General features: G+C 41.9%; 1 protein-coding gene across 8 annotated transcripts; it reads left to right on the forward strand.

The window, feature by feature from the left end:
• The first annotated feature begins 2,052 nt into the window (after positions 1-2,052).
• On the forward strand, positions 2,053-16,069 carry SLC66A1L (solute carrier family 66 member 1 like). 8 transcript variants are annotated; one of them, XM_033150518.1, is made up of 11 exons: positions 3,461-3,574; positions 3,764-3,818; positions 5,356-5,441; positions 5,709-5,800; positions 5,911-6,049; positions 8,721-8,850; positions 9,782-9,872; positions 11,742-11,866; positions 12,144-12,239; positions 12,782-12,967; positions 15,729-16,069. In XM_033150518.1, the coding sequence occupies exons 3-11, from the start codon at positions 5,371-5,373 to the stop codon at positions 15,825-15,827; spliced, it is 1,029 nt and encodes a 342-aa protein (XP_033006409.1). In that variant the 5' UTR covers positions 3,461-3,574; positions 3,764-3,818; positions 5,356-5,370; the 3' UTR covers positions 15,828-16,069. The 8 variants fall into 8 exon arrangements, with proteins under 8 accessions (XP_033006412.1, XP_033006409.1, XP_033006411.1 ...); XM_033150519.1 differs by having other exon boundaries at positions 3,471-3,582; XM_033150521.1 differs by lacking the exons at positions 3,764-3,818; positions 5,356-5,441 and adding an exon at positions 2,053-2,117 and having other exon boundaries at positions 15,729-16,068.
• The last annotated feature ends 458 nt before the right edge of the window (positions 16,070-16,527 follow it).

Consider the following 16,527-nt stretch of genomic DNA (forward strand, 5'->3'; position numbering starts at 1 on the left):
TGTTCAATCAAAGCCATTTTAAAAAGAAGATGCTAATGAATATTTTCTCGAAGTGACTGGCCTGAGTTTGGCCAAACTGCGGGAGGCAGTAGAGGATAGGGGGGCCTGGCGTGCTCTGGTCCATGGGGTCACGAAGAATCGGACACGACTGAACGACTGAACAACAATGAATATTTTGGATTGTGATACAGACTGTTATAAAGTGTTTGAGGAACTATAAAACTCAATGCATGGTGAAACAGAAAAGCCTGTGCTAACCTCAGAGAACATTGGTTTCTCACTCATTGAGATTACCACTAGAACTAGTGTCATCATCAAAAATAGTTAGGAGAACTCCTCTGAGGCCAATCCACAAAAAGTATCTTTTTCTCAAGCTAGCTGGTAAGTGATATGTGGCTTTATGGCTAAACCTGCCAAGTGGCTTTTTCAGATCAACTTTTCAGATATAAGTTTGCAGGGCTACAAGGCAATCTTCTTTTCAGTGTGGCTATATAGCTGGCGAAATAAGCAGTGGGAAAGTAAGCAACAATCAGGATCTATAAGGTTTCAGTCCTAAACATATGGTAAGCCCGACTGAATTTGCAGACATGCAGTTCTAAATAAACAGGAATAAACTCAGGATACCTGCTGCAATGAATGTAGATGGAAAGTTTTTCTAGATCCCCCCCCACCAAATCCTCCTTACATTTACTACTGAAAACATGGGACTCCTGTAGCACTTCGTTCTGCAATAAGAGTAATCTGGCATGCAATGCCAATTTTGTGCTGGCAGATGCTTGTTTGATTTCTTTTCTATGAGTGCCTAGTGGGAAACATGGATCACAAATACAAGTGCATGTGTTGAAACATTGCATTCGAAATATATTAGGATCAACTTAGGAGATACAAAACAGCTATGGGAAATATGTAAAATATTGGGGGGGGGGGAGTCCTTAAAGATGATTTAGGGGGTAAAGGGAGAACCACTAGCCTTACTTCATTTCCTAGCCTTGTGCAACTTCGCTCTCCCCAGGGGATATGACTTTGCGGAGGCAATCCCTAGCGCGCTCAGGCCGGCAGTGTAACCCACGTTCAAAACAATTGCGCCCTCCAAGTGTGACCAGATGGTGCAAAATTAGATTAACTCTTTCCGGTTTTTGTGCTTGCACAGGGGAGGGAAATTTTGGCAGGAGCGGAGGGAGGGGGAGAGAAGAAAGCATGCTCCATTGTGGAACCATAATAGAAATCCTAACGGGTCCAGGTGCGAATTGAAGCAACCAGACAAGGTTGCTGGAAAAATCCAGATTTCCGCACCTCATATTTTCCCTGAGAAATAATAATAATAACAATAACAAATAATAATAATTTTTATCATCATCATCAACAACAACAACAACCGTTCTTTGCAATCCTGTGCACTCCAAAGGAAGCCCCTCACGACGACCGACCCGAGCAGGGCCCTAGGCCGCCTCCTCCCTCGGAGCCCCCGCGGCCTTTCCTCTCCTCCTCCTGCTCGGAGGTTTCCCTCAGGGAAGGCGGCCAACTGTCAGCAGAGGGAGCTGCAGGCCAGCCGGCGCCATCTCCGGCTTCTCTTCCGCAGCTAAGGGCTTGGACAGCAGGGAGAGGAAGGAAGAGGCCTGCCTGGGCTGCCGGCGGCCCGTCCTCCTCCTCCTCCTCCTCGCCGCGCTCGGTCTCAGCCCGGGCTCAACGGCAGCGGATTCGGCCGCTGCGACGAAGCCTTTCCCGGGACCAGCGCTCTCTCTCTCGGCTCGCGGGGGTGGGTTCCTCTCCTATGCTGGGGGGTGGGCTGGGGTAGGGGCTTCATCCTTAATGGAGTTTTAAAAATATATTTTTCTCCACAAAAGCTGGAGCCCGGTTCGCTTCCTGCGTGTATAATAAACGGCGTTGTGGTGAGATCTCCGTTGCGTCTCAAAAGCCCTAGGGCAAACTGTCAGAAAATCTTCCGTCGGCCTGGATTGATTGATTGATTGATTGACTGACTGACTGACAAATGTTTTGTTTCTAACATCTTTTCTCCGCACAGGCTGCGGCCTCGATGAATGTAACGTGGGAACGCCCGCAGGTCAGCTGGGGTTGAGGGTTTAGCATCTTCCGGGGACTCTGCCCCAGATCGAAAGGTAAAGAGTCTTCCGCAGCCACCCCTCTTCCTATTCACACGCAGCCCTGCCATGGGGGGATATGTGGGAAAGGGGTGGTTGGCTTCACACCTGCTGCCCCTGTTTCTGACCTCCTGGGTGCCCGTTCAGAAGATCAAATGAATGGATGGAGCTTCGGAGAAGGGAAAGCAGGTGCGCCCCCCCCCCAAACCCCCCAATAATTTCCATCCAAAAAGGTTGACGTTAACTTATTTTCTGGTAGGCCAGTGACTAGGTGAAAAAATGGAAACACAGCAAATGCAAGGATTTCTTAATCCCAGCATCTCTGGGTGCCTTGTGTTTATTGTGGGATAGGTACAGGCATACATTCTTACTTATTTATTGCAGCATCCACACAACACCGTTGACATCTAAATGCCAGTCTATGCACTCATCCCTCCCTTAAACTGGATGTACCCTTTCCAGGATCTTTAGGTAGGTAGGTAGGTAGGTAGGTAGGTAAGTAAGTAAATAAATAAATAAAAGCAACAATCCTGTTGCCAATGTTCCATTTCAGGTGCGGGGTAGGGACTATATTCAAGGTAAAAAAAAATAATACAGTAGTTTAAAAGTGGTGGAATGATCCTTATCACTCAGTGTCACCTAAGTTATAAGAGCTATCTATGTGTTTACTTACCATCGTTGTCACTGCAGGAATGCCCCCTTTACAAGAAGTGATCCTATCTATGCTGATCTCCCCTTGCATTTTGGTAGTTCTGGCCTGTTTTTGGTGTAGCTGCATATTTGTCTTAACAGCACAATCCTAAGCTTGTTCAGAAGCACCTTTTTTGTTAAAAGTGGTTTCCTGCCAGGTAAACAGATATAGCATTGAAGCTAAAGCAAGAAGTCTCGAATTTCCAGCCTGCTTGATAAGCCCTTGAAGCTGACCCTATGTAGGTGAAGTGCAGGATTTGGCAAAAAGCATCTAAGTGTCTTGACCAGCTGACAGGTTTTCTATGAAAGCTTTTAGCTGATACTAAGCATATTGCTTGACAATGGCTGGTGTTGCATAAATGTTAACTAGCAAAAGACAACAGAATAACATGCACCAGAGGAGATGTTGTGCAGCAAGAGGCCAAAGGCCAGACTTTTAGCCTCCTGAGGATTGTAAGCTTACCTGTATAATTCCTTTTGAACTGCTTGCTTCCTATAATAACTGGTGCTGGTTAACGTCCTGATGTGTCAGGTTAAACATGAAAAGCAAGTTACCCAAGATGACTGTAGATATTTAGCTATACTTTCAGTAAGTACCGAGTAATACCATAATCAAGGTATTCATCTGACTAAACCAGAATGTGCTCTCTTCCCCCCCGCCCCACTTCCAGGTCACATGGTGCTAATTCCCACCAATATTAACTGCTAGTTTGATACTCCAACATGTACCACATTGTGTTGTTAGAGCTACCACAGAGGCCTCCCAGGGACATGCAAGCCCCGAGGTAATGAAGTGAGTTCTACTTTAATAATGCATTGCATTGATTTTTTTTCCCAGTGTATTAGTCTTTTAGTTTTATGTTTGTTATCTTGGATCCCCCCCCCCCAGTTTGATTTTTCTTTGTCTCCATTTCAAATTTGAAAAGAGCCAGGGAAATAATACAGTCTGTTGGCGCTTTTTTTCTCCTTAATAGGTTGTTGCCAATGCCTTTAATGCGCGGCAGAGTGGAAACTTTCAAAGGAACGAAGGTAATAAAGGCAAGGAGAAAGGAAATATGTAGCTATCTTTGTTTACACAAAATGGGACGATGCTTTATGTACCTTTAGATTAAAAAGTGGGGTTGCGGCACCTTGGGTAGATCAGGGTTGATCAAATGAGTAATTTGTAGCAGCTCGGTAAGGGTTTCTGACTTCCAGTTTTTTCCCATATGCCCTGTTTATTAAGCATTCATTCTGATTTGTTTGCAGATGACTTTGTGTCAAAGCAAGCATTGTCCCACAATTTCCAGTACATTCTCCCCCCCCATCACTTTCCATATTGCAAAAAGTCTGGTTTGTGGGGAAAGGGGGTTTGTTGCACAATACGTCGCAATCAACTCATGGAGGACATGGAATGGAGATTAGCTTATTGGTGTGTGTAATTCTTAGCTAACGCTGTAAAATCTCAAGAGAATGATGCAGTCCCATGCTATATCCTTCTCTTCTGCTAAATACACTGTGCTGCAAATCAACCTTGTACCAGCAGCCCTCCTTTGTTTTCCCACCCCTTCATACGAGACAAGACTCAAATGTATCCAAAGTTTTGTAATAATATCCCCCCCCCAATAATATTTAGTGAATTTTAGAGAGTACCAGCAACATGACATACTGTACTGCTGTTACCTTCCAAAGCACCTTCATGTTTTATTAAATATATTTTTGAACTCTAGAGATTTAGATGAAAATCCTAGCTTTAACTTGCAGTACAAATTAGTCACATAGGATGCAGATAACTGTAGAAATTTTACTCGTTAAAGCCCTTGAACCACTCTATACGGTACTTAACAGTTACAGTTTGGCAAAAGGTTGGGTCACAGATAAGGGATTTGTATCCATATCTGTGGTTGCAAGCCTGGGATCAGTGACTGCTAGTTACTCCATATTACTTAACAAACAATATAAGAATATGGTGCTTAGTTTTAATTTCTTTTGTTCTGTGGTGCATATTCACATCACAAGTGTTCTACCATTTTTCTTTTTCTTTTTTCTTTAGGATTAATTGTTTTAATAATAAAAACAATTAATCGAAGCATTATTTAGACAGCATGAAGATATATACAAGAAGGCTGTAAATGGGAAGAAACGGAAATATTGCAAAACAAGTTTACAAACCCCATCCAAATCATATTGACTGCTTCAAATATTGCCTCCCAATTTAACATTTAAAACTAGGGTAACAGTAGCAAGTCAACTGGACTATGAGCCATGCAAGAGTATTGTAGCTGCTGTTTACTTCAACAGGGCTTGTACTGGAGAATTTCCAGATGGATTGATCCCTCTGTTATTAGCTTATGAAAAGTCTTGGGGGCAAGGAAGGAAATGAAAAATACAATCAGTAAACTGCTGCACCCAGGCAAATATGAAGCTTCTCCCACTGCACCCCCATGTCATTAGTGTTAAGTAATGACATAAAATGGAATTTACGCAATATGCAATGTAGCAAATTATATTAAGGAAAACCATTATAAACAGTTCAACACTTGTTTTTCCTTCTGTTACTCTAATGCAGTTGTTTGTTTATTTATAGTAATACATCCCATATATGAATGTATCATTCTTTCAAAGGTGGAGAAATGTTAAATTACAATTTTGCTGTGGTGGACACTTTAGCAGGTACAACTATATTACTGTTTTTACACTTCTCCGGCTGTCTTATGTTAGAAAAGTAATGGCACTTAAGAGATCCAGTATAAAAACTGGCCCATTTCAACTGGCATAAGAATACTCAAATACTGAGTGGGTTAACATCTATATTTTAAATTTTCTTTCTTGCTTTCGAGTTTGCCTTTCATATGTGTCCAAATAGAATAATTAGCTGGATTTGTCTTTTAAATTGATGTATGAATGCTGGATGTATTTTATTTTCTTTGAATTTGGCAGGCCCTCCTGTGAGGTTGGAAACAAAATTGTTGTACCCAATCATCCATCTGGATGTGGGAGCTTTGAAGGGGAAGAGAGAATATTCAGAACTGGTAAATGGATTTGCATGGGGTTCAGAACTGAGCCAACTTCTGAAATAATATCCCTCAACTTGAATAGATGGCTCTTCAGCAGCCTCCACATGCTTTTAATATCTCCCTAGTCGCGGATAGGAGATTGTGTCTAAATGGAACACCCTGGATTTGGCATCTCCTGGAAGAGTGTGTCGGGAATGCGTGGGAGTATTGGAGTGTTGTCATAGGCCTGATCTCCATTGTCTGCTTTCTGTTTGCTGCACTACCGTGAGTTTAAAATCTTTAAGTACTTCTCAGATTCATACATGAGTAATCTTGCCTGAAGCTCTTCTCAGAAGCTGCCTCTCTCTCTCTCTCTCTCTCTCTCTCTCTCTCTCTCAGTTCATTCTTTGATGCATTTCTGTCCCTATCTGCATCGAATAAATAGGATATGCCGGAGCAGCATGTTTCTCCTGCTTAAAGCAATATTTGATGGTTGACAAATTAGCTTGCTACACTCTACTGTTGTGGTGACTTACGCTAATCTATGCTATTTGGAGCAAATAAGAACACGTCACCCCCTTCTCCTTTGATCTCTGCATCATTAAAACGTGTGCATTTCACACACTTAAATGGAGAGGGCAGAGTACATCATCATCATCATCATCATCATTAAATAATTTGTTATTTATACCCCGCCCATCTGGCTGGGTTTCCCAGCCACTCTGGGTGGACCCCAACAGAATAATAATATTAATAATAAATAATAATTATTAATAATGAAATAAAACATTAAAAACTTCCCTAAACAGGGCTGCTTTCAGATGTCTTCTAAAAGTCAGATAGTTGTTTATTTCCTTGGCATCTGATGGGAGGGCATTCTACAGGGCGGGCGCCACTACCGAGAAGGCCCTCTGCCAGGTTCCCTCACTTCTCGCAGGTTCCCTCACTTCTCTCAGAAGGCCCTCTGCCAGGTAACCTCACTTCTCGCAGTGAGAGAACTGCCAGAAGGCCCTCAGAGTTGGACCTCAGTGTCTGGGCAGAACGATGGGAGTGGAGACGCTCCTTCAGGTATACTGGGCTGAGGCAGTATTCTGTCCAGTCTGTTGTTTGGTTCAAATGACAAGCTGCCACACCTGTGTTGCTCCCCCCCCCCAACTGCAAGGAGACTGACCCACATGTGGTGGGGGTAAAGAGTAGAGCTAGGAGTGTGTAACATGGTATTCTGGAACCAGGTGCCCTCAAGATGCTGTTGGAGTATAACTTTCATCCTCCCTGGCAACCATTGAGTGCAGAGGAAGAAGTGCTGCTTCCTCCTCTCCACCAGCCTGCACCTGTATGCAATTCTTCATCACCTATGGTTCCAGGCAGGAACTTAAATACAATGTTTGTGCTGCAGTTTGTTTCCCTGGTACATAACATCACTTGCAGTAACAAAGTATAACAATCTAACTGGTTGAACCTGAAGAGGTCACAAAAGAGCTTTAAGTCACCTTGGAAAAGAGCAACCAACTGCCCCGCTGGTATTATGATGTAACCCAGGGGTAGGAAATGCCCTCCAGGTGTTTTGGACTGCAACTCCCTGAACAGTTGCCATGCTGGCCAGGACTGATGGGAGTTTGGGCATAAAGCATAGATTTTTGGGTTTGGAAGGCTAGGTTCAAAAAGGATTTCATTCAGTGATGAATTCTCTCTCAATCTCAATTCCTCACTTGTACAACAGGACTACCAGAGACCATCACCACAGGTTTATTGGGAGGGGAAATGGGAGGTTTGTAAAGCGCTTCACTCAGCCAAATATTGTGAAAATGGATACAACCATTATCACATAGCAAGAAAGAGAGGGGAAGAAGAATGTGTTTTGCTTAATGAAAAGTAGTAGGTGGAAGGCTGTAATCCTTTACACACTTATCTGTAAAAACAGCCCATTGAAGTCACTGGAGCTTACTTCTGAGTAGAGATATTTAGGATTGCACTGCAACTCCCCTATTCTTCCTTCTGCTCTCTGCCAATGTTCTCTCTAACCTACAGAGTGTTGAAATTGTTCAAAGCAATCCGTATCCCATTTGAGATCAATGGCAAAATTCCCATTGATTCTTTTCCTGGATTGCCCCCATTGTACCACTTACCGTTTCTTTTTCAATTGCTGGTTAGTCTCTGTGCATTCATTTCAAGTATGTAGGTTGGCAATAGCAGGAACAAGAGCATGGAATTCTCCCAGCAGGGAGGAAATGGCTGAAGTTAAGTGGGATTCATTTTGAAGTCTGTTATCTTGGGGAAGCCTGTAACTTATTGAACCAACTGTCTGGAAATTTGTGCCGAATAAAACCTGTGTTGCAAAGCCTTTGAGCCCCTAGGATATTGCTCAAAAGGGGCGTTGTCATTAAAAATGTCACTTTTTGTAGAGTGGGATTTTTTTTTACGGGTCACTTTTGGTAATGAGCTCCATGAACAGTTTAACAATTCAAAGACTTGAATAAAGCTCTCAAGTCTGTTATGAAAGCTTTGTGTGACCCTAGCCATTTTTAAGTGTGAATGTGCACTTTTTCAGGATTACTGAGCATGACAACTGAAGCATTATAAAAGCTGTCGCTCATAGCTCCTTCTTGTCTTTATTTCTGTGCTGTTAGTATGTATGATACGTTTGTGCATTTTTCATTAGGACCGATTAGCAAAGTGTAAGAACTATTACTGTGCTATTCATTTCATGTATTATTTATTAATTAAAATTTCCAACCCCGCACTTCTTGAGCTAGCGAACTTGTAATGATTAGCAGCACAGAAATAATCAGAGCAGTATTAGAGCATAACATGATAAACACTTATAACTGTTTTGAACATGTTTGTTGTGAGCTTCCTTGGGGGCAGCCCACTTACCATCTTCTGCAGTTTGCACTTATTTTTAGATTTTCTTTGTGTAAAATGCAGCGCATCCTTTGGATTTTTTTCCCTCCCCCAGTCAACTGTATGTTGCCTATCGGAATGGAAAAGTGGATCAAGCGCTTTCCTTGGGCTTTCTGCTATGCTGGATTGCTGGAGACCTCACTAGTTTTATTGGGTGCTACTTGACAAATCAACTTCCAATACAGGTAAGTAGTCGGAGTTTTAAATATCTGATTTGGTAGAGACCTGAGGCCAAATTTGCCTGTTTTTTAATATTTTTTTATTTTATTTTACCAACTCAACAGGAGTCATTAACCGTGAAAAAGATTCCCCCCTCCCAATTTTCACTCAGTGTCTCTTTTAAGCCACTGCTCTATTAATGCTCCCTCTCTTTGTTCTCCATAGCATGCGCTCTCTTCCCTCTCTCCCTGCACCACCACAGATATATCTGAACCTCTTTGTTAACCTTTCCTTCCTCTTCTCTTTACGCCTCATTGTGTACCCTCTTCTATTTCTCTCTTCACTCCCATCCGGTTGCCAACGAGAGAACAAAATGCTGGGTTTGCTGGGCCTTTGCCTGGTTCAGCAGGCCTCCTCTTACATTCTTATCTCTGTTTTGTCTCACTTCTCACACACAGATCTCTTTGAAGTTCATCTCTGTAGCAACCCTCCCTTTCTCTCTACAACCCACAGAATACTCTCCTACCTCCTGGCCTCCCATCCTTGTTGCTCTCTTCCTGCCACTTTTCTCACCTCTGTTCTTCTTCAGCATAAGAGGTTTTTGCTCTCCCTTCACCTCGCACTCTCTCCATCAAGAGATTGGGCCACATGGTGTAGTGGGGCTGGTTGGCTGCAACAGTTGGCACCAAGTCTACCATAGATTTCTGAATACGCAGGAGGAAAGGAGTAATGTGGACATAGTCCTTGCCCCACATTTCATAGCCTTCCTTTGGCCTTAAATTTTCCCCACAAAGAGGTGGAAAAGGACCACAAACAACAGAAGTTTGGAATTCTTTTTTTATTGCCTGTTACATTGATTTGCATAAAAGTTAAAAATGGGATATAAGTAAAGATGCCATTTTGCCTACTTTGGATGTTTTGCACTAAATTATGCATCGTTCTTTTCCTCTTTTTCAGATAATCACTGCCATCTTTTATATTAACATGGACATTATTATGATATCCCAATTTGCCTATTATAAGCTAAAAAATCAGAAGGTGACAAAATGTGAGTCTGTTGATTGGAGATTGCAGCTAGATGTAATTTGCTGCTGCTTTTAAAAACAAATTCTTAACACTTAGAAATTGCTTTAACCCTGGGCGTGTTTTTAAATAGCTTGCTTGCAGTAGACGGCTTAGACTCTAGATGCCTTAAACACTAAATGTTCTTGCAGTTAGGATGCACCTACTTCTAGAAAAGGTTGCATTCCTGAATTATGATAGTCACACACATTCTCCTCCTGGCACTAAACAAGGGAAGAAGAACTTGGGACCAGTGTTTGAAACTCCTGTTGTTCTAGGTGTGTTTTGTGACAGGGAATTTCATTAGCGTGAGCAGTTTCTGAGCTCTGGGCACAGTCCTGCGCCTAAAATTTCAAATTAAAACTGCACAGTGGAAGGAAAGGGGGACGTTTTTCTGCCTCCCCACTTCCAGTCACTCTCTGGAGAAGACTGGAGAAGAGATCTTCTTAAGAATATTAGAGGGGCAGGCAGGGGAAGCATGGCTTTGTTTTTTGCAGTCTTCAGATGAGGACTAAACCATGTGAAAAATGGACATAATAGTTTAGCTGCAGTTCATTCATTTTCAGCTTTGTAGTCTTGTTATAAAAAAGCGTGCCTGGACATTGCGTTGTCGCTCCCATAACCTACGTTTAAGGTGCCATTTAGCTCCTAGCTTTCATATGTCAGTTTCTAAAACTGCTTGGGACTCATTTATTTTCAATAGATATCCTGGATAATGATTGGATAGTAAACAGGTTGCTAAATCAATCCAGCCCCTTCATGGACCACTGCCTTATCGTGGCAAAAGGGGCTTGAATAACTCAGGGAAGCTATGGACAGGTCAAGATGGACAGGTCATAGTGGAGAGTTTTGACCAAACGTGATCCACCTGGAGGAGGAACCGACAAGCCACTCCAGTATCACTGCTAAGAAAACTCCATGGACAAAGACAACAGGCATATTAAAGTTATGACGCTGGAAGATGAGCCCCTCTGGTCGGAAGGCTTTTGAATTATGGTGCTGGAGGAGACTCTTGAGAGTCCCATGGACTGCAAGAAGATCAAACCTAACCATTCTGAAGGAAATCAGGCCTGAGTGCTCACTGGAAGGACAGATCCTGAAGCTGAGGCTCCAATACTTTGGCCACCTCATGAGAAGAGAAGACTCCCTGGAAAAGACCCTGATGTTGGGAAAGATGGAGGGCACAAGGAGAAGGGGACGACAGAGGACAAGTTTGTTGGACAGTGTTCTCGAAGCTACCAACATGAGCCTGACCAAACTGTGGGAGGCAGTGGAAGACAGGAGTGCCTGGCGTGCTCTGGTCCATGGGGTCACGAAGAGTCGGACATGACTAAGCGACTAAACAGCAACAAATCAATCCAGAAAATATGCCCAGATTTAGGCTACAATCCTAACCCCCTCTACTGAGTAAATACCATTGAACTCAGTATGGCTTACTTCAGAGCAGAATGACATAGGATTACACTATCCTGCATTCATCTGCGTTCCATGGTTTACTACTTTTAGCATGATAAAGTTACCCTTAGACGTTCCTGTGCAGCAGAAAAAATTACATGTATAATTTGCTAATAACGCTCAGCTGCTTTTTGTAGACAAGCTTTTGTGCTTCATGGGATCCACTCCAGAGGGCCCCAAGCTTGGGAGGCAGTTTTGAGGGAGGGGGTGGCATTTGAAAGGAAGAGGGTTTTTTTTGGTTTGGTTTTTTTAAAAAACCATGCTATTGCCACCAGTTCAGATGCTGGCCTGAAACTATTGGTATCATATATTACGTTTCTATATCACAAACAAATGTTAGATTTCTTTAAAAGCAATAACAAAGTACTTAGTTGGCCCTGATTTTCATTTGCTTTTCAAGGTGGCATAAACTTGAAGAGCTGTTGTGTCATCTGGGTCTTGATGTGCATCGTACTCTGTTTGATTTTACCTGGTCCATTACTGCTGCGGAACCAAGGCCAGAATACTCTTTCAGGAACAAGTGAGGTACAACTTTTTAATGTTTCTATTTTATTACTTTGCTTGTGCTGTTCTTGATACAGATGGTAGTGTGGTATAGAATTTCCAAGTAGTTAAAATCCCAATGCTAACTAGCAGACTCAGTTTCATACCACTTTTTCCCATTTATTTAAATGATTTCTTAATTAATTGCATTGACTGCTGTGCATAGGTTAGGAGGCAATGCTGCCTTTTGTGTTTAAACTTCTCTCAATCTTGAAATTATTATTTTTCCCTCTGTGTGTGTGTGTTTTGTTATCTTCAGAAGTCTCATGGCATGATTGAGATGTCAGGATTTGTGTGTGGCTACATATCGTGTCTCTTTTATTTGGGATCTAGAATTCCCCAGCTGTATAAAAATGTAAGTATTTTATTACTTATTTCTAAAGACAGTGCACTCCACATGCAACATTTATTGATCAAGTTGGGGGTCAGCTGCAGAGATTGGGAGCACTGGGTCGTTCGGCATTTGAGGCTAATTTGAATAAATTCCTATAATTCCACTAAAGGTGGCAAAGATTTAATAGGTTGCCTATTAGGTTTACGATGCTGTATCTATAGTGGCCTGTAAATTTGGGGAAGTATTTAGTAGTGGAAAGCCTGTTTTGCATGCCAAGGTCCTAGATTCAATTCCTGACATCTCCTGGTAGGGCTGGGGGGAATCCCTTTGTGGAATCCCGGAGAGCTGATCCCAGTCACTGTAGACAGTATTCAGCTAGATGAACCAATAGTATAAAGTTGTTCCTGTGTTCCTTTCTTTCTCTTAAAAGGTTGCCAATGAGAAAGACATGTGGAGGCCAAAATGGTTACCACAGGATTCCTAATTTATTTCTGGTCATGCTGTTAAAAAAAAAAAAGTACATGTGCTTTTGCTATAACACTGTTTTTACATTTATTTTTTAGTTCCAAAGAAGATCCACAGAAGGCACCTCTTATCTGCTTTTTGCTTTAGCCATGATGGGAAACTGTACCTATGGGCTAAGCATTGTCTTAAAGATACCTACGACACAGCATCTCGTAAATCTTTATTTCTGGCATCATCTCCCCTGGCTTATTGGGAGCTTTGGGGTTTTGTTTTTAGATATTTTTGTATCCTTTTCTGATGAAAATGACTAGTATTGCTGCAGCCTCCTGGTAAATGGCATTTTGCAGGCATATGATGAAGTACTAGCTTTTAGGTGAAAAGGCTTTCAGGGCTGTAGTAAGGAAACAGTATTCAGTAGGGTACCCTGTCATCAAATCCTTGCCCAGTTGGCACAAGTTTACCAAGTTTAGCTTCGGGTAGGTAGCCGTGTTGGTCTGACGCAGTTGGAATAAATAAAAAAAAATTTAAAAAATTGTGCAGTAGCACCTTAGAGACCAACTAAGTTTGTTCTGGGTATAAGCTTTTGTGTATCTGCAGAAGTGTGCATGCACACGAAAGCTTATACCCAGAACAAACTTAGTTGGTCTCTAAGGTGCTACTGCACAATTTTTAAAATATTTTTATTTATTTAGCTGTTATATCATAGCACACATGTTTGTTCAGTTTGCTCAGTTGAGAACACATCTTTGAATGTGTTCAGCCTATATTTGTTGTTATATGGGATTCAAAAAGGTATATCACATCCATCTGTCCATATATATATCCATCTGTCCATACTTGAAAGTGTGGCGTTGAGAAACTGTCAGAAGGAAGAAGAATGCTTAAGTCTGCATTCTTATGTACACACTTCCCTGGGAGATAAGCTCTACTGAACACAGTTGAAATTTACTTCTGAGTAAACATGTGTATGATTGAGCCCTACGGCTGCTACCCTGTATACAAACCAAGTCCCATTGCATAGGATTGGGCTGTAAAATACATACAGTTTTATATAGCATGTAGCACACTTAGCATAAAGTTTTGTGGTTGAAAGTTTATTAATAAGTAATTGATGACAACCTTAAATCATGGGTCCTTGCATCAGGAAGAATTCATTAAATAAATGCTGCACCTTATTGACTTTGCCTATGCTGTTTGTTTCTGGTTTTGGTTTGGCCAACCGCACTCTGTCCCACATAAAAGGTTAGTCTATAAAGCCATCTGCTGAATGACACGAAATGCTGCAGAATTAGAGGAGGGGGGAGGAATCTTTTCACCAAATTGTAGAAATGTGGTTGTCTTCACATTCCATGTATGTGCTTAATACCCACTCGAATTTAGAAAGGAATTGTTTTCAGATAAGCCTTAATTTTGTTAGAGAAGCACATTTATTAAACAGCTAGCGTTATCTATCAGAATACTTGTTCAGATTAAAGCACCGGACTGGACTGTCAAGCCTTTAAACCCAGAAAAAGAACATTTTATTCCACCCCCCTTTATTCGTTTGGTAAGGTAATAATACGTATGTCTAACAATCCACTCCATAACACAGTTCAGTGACATTACTTCACTTCAGTGGGTTATATAGACTTTAATCCAGCGGGTTTCACTTAACTTAAGTGAGCTGCACCTTGAGCTTTAAATGTTGCTTTACAACCATCTCCTATCCACTAGTTAACAATAAACTGCTAGCATAATTACCAAAAGGTTAATTAACCAAAGGTGGTTGGGAGGCTAGGTTTTCATTTTTGATACTGTAAGTTAAAGCAGACTTGATAACACAGCTGCATGTGCCCTGTGATATACTTAGTGCATCGTTCTGTGAATATGCACAGCACTGGGAGAACCAAGACAAATCGTGACAATGCGCAAGAACTGAGGTCACATAGTTTTAATTCTTTTAATTCTTACTTTAATTGAAATGAATCCTAGTTAACAGGCTTGATGCAGTCCAGAATTCCCACTGTAGTACAAAAATGGTGTTGCCTGCTGCTGTGTCGTTTTGCCTATTGGCAGCCTTCTGGAATGTATGGCTTCTAGCCATAGTTTGAACAAAAAGCATTTTATTCCCCCAACGGTGAAAACAATGTCCGGGTCTATTTGGCTTTATCTGGAAACTTAACACTGTGAGGATTTTTCTCTCAAAAATCTGCCTTTGACCTCCGTGACCATGGCGGTGTGTTTCTTGCCCAGTTCCTAACATTGTTTTACGGCACTGAACTTAAAAGGACTTGAAGCCACAAAGTTCTTCATGTATACATGAGCAAAATGGCACACAATTCCCTGGCCACAAATATCTGCGCAGATTATTCTGTTGTGTGTCCTGTGTGAAGTCTGAATTGAATCTTAACGGTGGATGATATCCAATTGTGGTCATCTGTTAGTACAGGGGTAGGCAATCCAAGGCCCGGGGCCCGGATCTGGCCCAATCGCCTTCTCAATCCGGCCCGTGAACGGTCCAGGAATCGGCGTGTTTTTACATGAGTAGAATGTGTCCTTTTATTTAAAATGCATCTCTGGGTTATTTGTGGGGCACAGGAATTTGTTCATCCCCCCCCCCCAATATATGCCCACCAGATGCTCTGAGGGACGGTGGACCGGCCCACGGCTGAAAAAGGTTGCTGAACCCTGTGTTAGTAGGATGACTTTAAAGGGGGATTAGTCAAATTCATGGAAATTAAGGGTATTGGTGGCTACTAGTCCTCATGGCCATATTTTGTCGAGTAACAGAGGCAGTCTGCCTGCAAATACCAGTTGATTGCTGGGGTTTATAAGCAGGAGAGTACTTCTGTACTCATGTCTTGCTTGTGGGTTTCCACTCTGCATCTGGTTGACCACTGTGGGAACAGAATGTTAGACTAGATGGGCCTTTTAGGGCGCTTCCAATGTCCTTCTGGCTGCTTAATTTAGACATTCGCTTTTGTTGCTCATAACTCGAAAGCGATCGCTGTATCAATTGTCTTTCTGTCTCAAGTGACTAATAATTTCCCTGACTTTAACACCCAGATAACTGCGCAGTTTATTTTATATCGCAAGCGGAATGAGAGAAGACCCAGCTTGGTGGCCTTGGAAGTTGAACCTCTGCTCATAAATGAAGATTCCTAACCTCCATATTTTTTGCAGCGTTTCATTCTGAAGTCTGGAAGGCTTTTCTTAAGCAAGGGGTGATGCTCATTAAAGACTCAACATACTATCAGGTGGTTACGCTTGGACAGATACAATATTACAAAAGAGGGCAACAGCCAAAGCTAAAGTTCCAGGGTATTGTTTGAGCTTCGGTTACTGGACTTCAAGAAGAGCTAACTCTTAAAGGGATTGTCCATCTCAGGAATAAAGTCTATTTTTTCTAATATTAAATCCATAGTTGCAAATATTTTATTTACTTTTAAACTACTTGGTTCATTCCTCCAATCTAGAGCTGCATTTCTTTTCTGTGTGACAGTGTGATTCTAGTGATATTCTAGTGATATCCTGGCTTTAGTCATTGTGGTTGTCCATTGTGCTGTCGGGGCTGTCAGTTCTTGTTTAGGGAACTAGAAACAGTGAGAGTGTTAAAAGCAACAGATGCTTGAGTTGTTACTTGGAAAAGCAAATATAAAGCCTGTATTATTTAAGATGCTTACTACTCTTGAGAGTTTTGGGAGAAGTGGTAGTTCAAGAGTTATCAATATGGCACCCACAAGAGCACAAACAAATGTGCCTTGGAGACTGCAGCAAATAGAATAGTTTGTGGTGTGTGCCCATGACAATTTCTCTGGTTTGCTCTTGGTCCCATGTTTGTGTAGCACAGTGTAGAACTTGATGG

Source organism: Lacerta agilis, chromosome 5 (assembly GCF_009819535.1).
Source record: "Lacerta agilis isolate rLacAgi1 chromosome 5, rLacAgi1.pri, whole genome shotgun sequence".
NCBI lineage: Eukaryota > Metazoa > Chordata > Lepidosauria > Squamata > Lacertidae > Lacerta > Lacerta agilis.

What these genes read in the sequence shown, in the direction of transcription:
- SLC66A1L (XM_033150518.1), top strand. Translation starts at nt 5,371, where the DNA reads ATGAATGTATCATTCTTTCAAAGGTGGAGAAATGTTAAATTACAATTT. An exon ending in AAATCAGAAGGTGACAAAAT is followed by an intron (nt 9,873 to 11,741) that starts GTGAGTCTGTTG and finishes TTGCTTTTCAAG; the next exon opens with GTGGCATAAACTTGAAGAGC. An exon ending in TTTTGTTTTTAGATATTTTT is followed by an intron (nt 12,968 to 15,728) that starts GTATCCTTTTCT and finishes TTTAACACCCAG; the next exon opens with ATAACTGCGCAGTTTATTTT.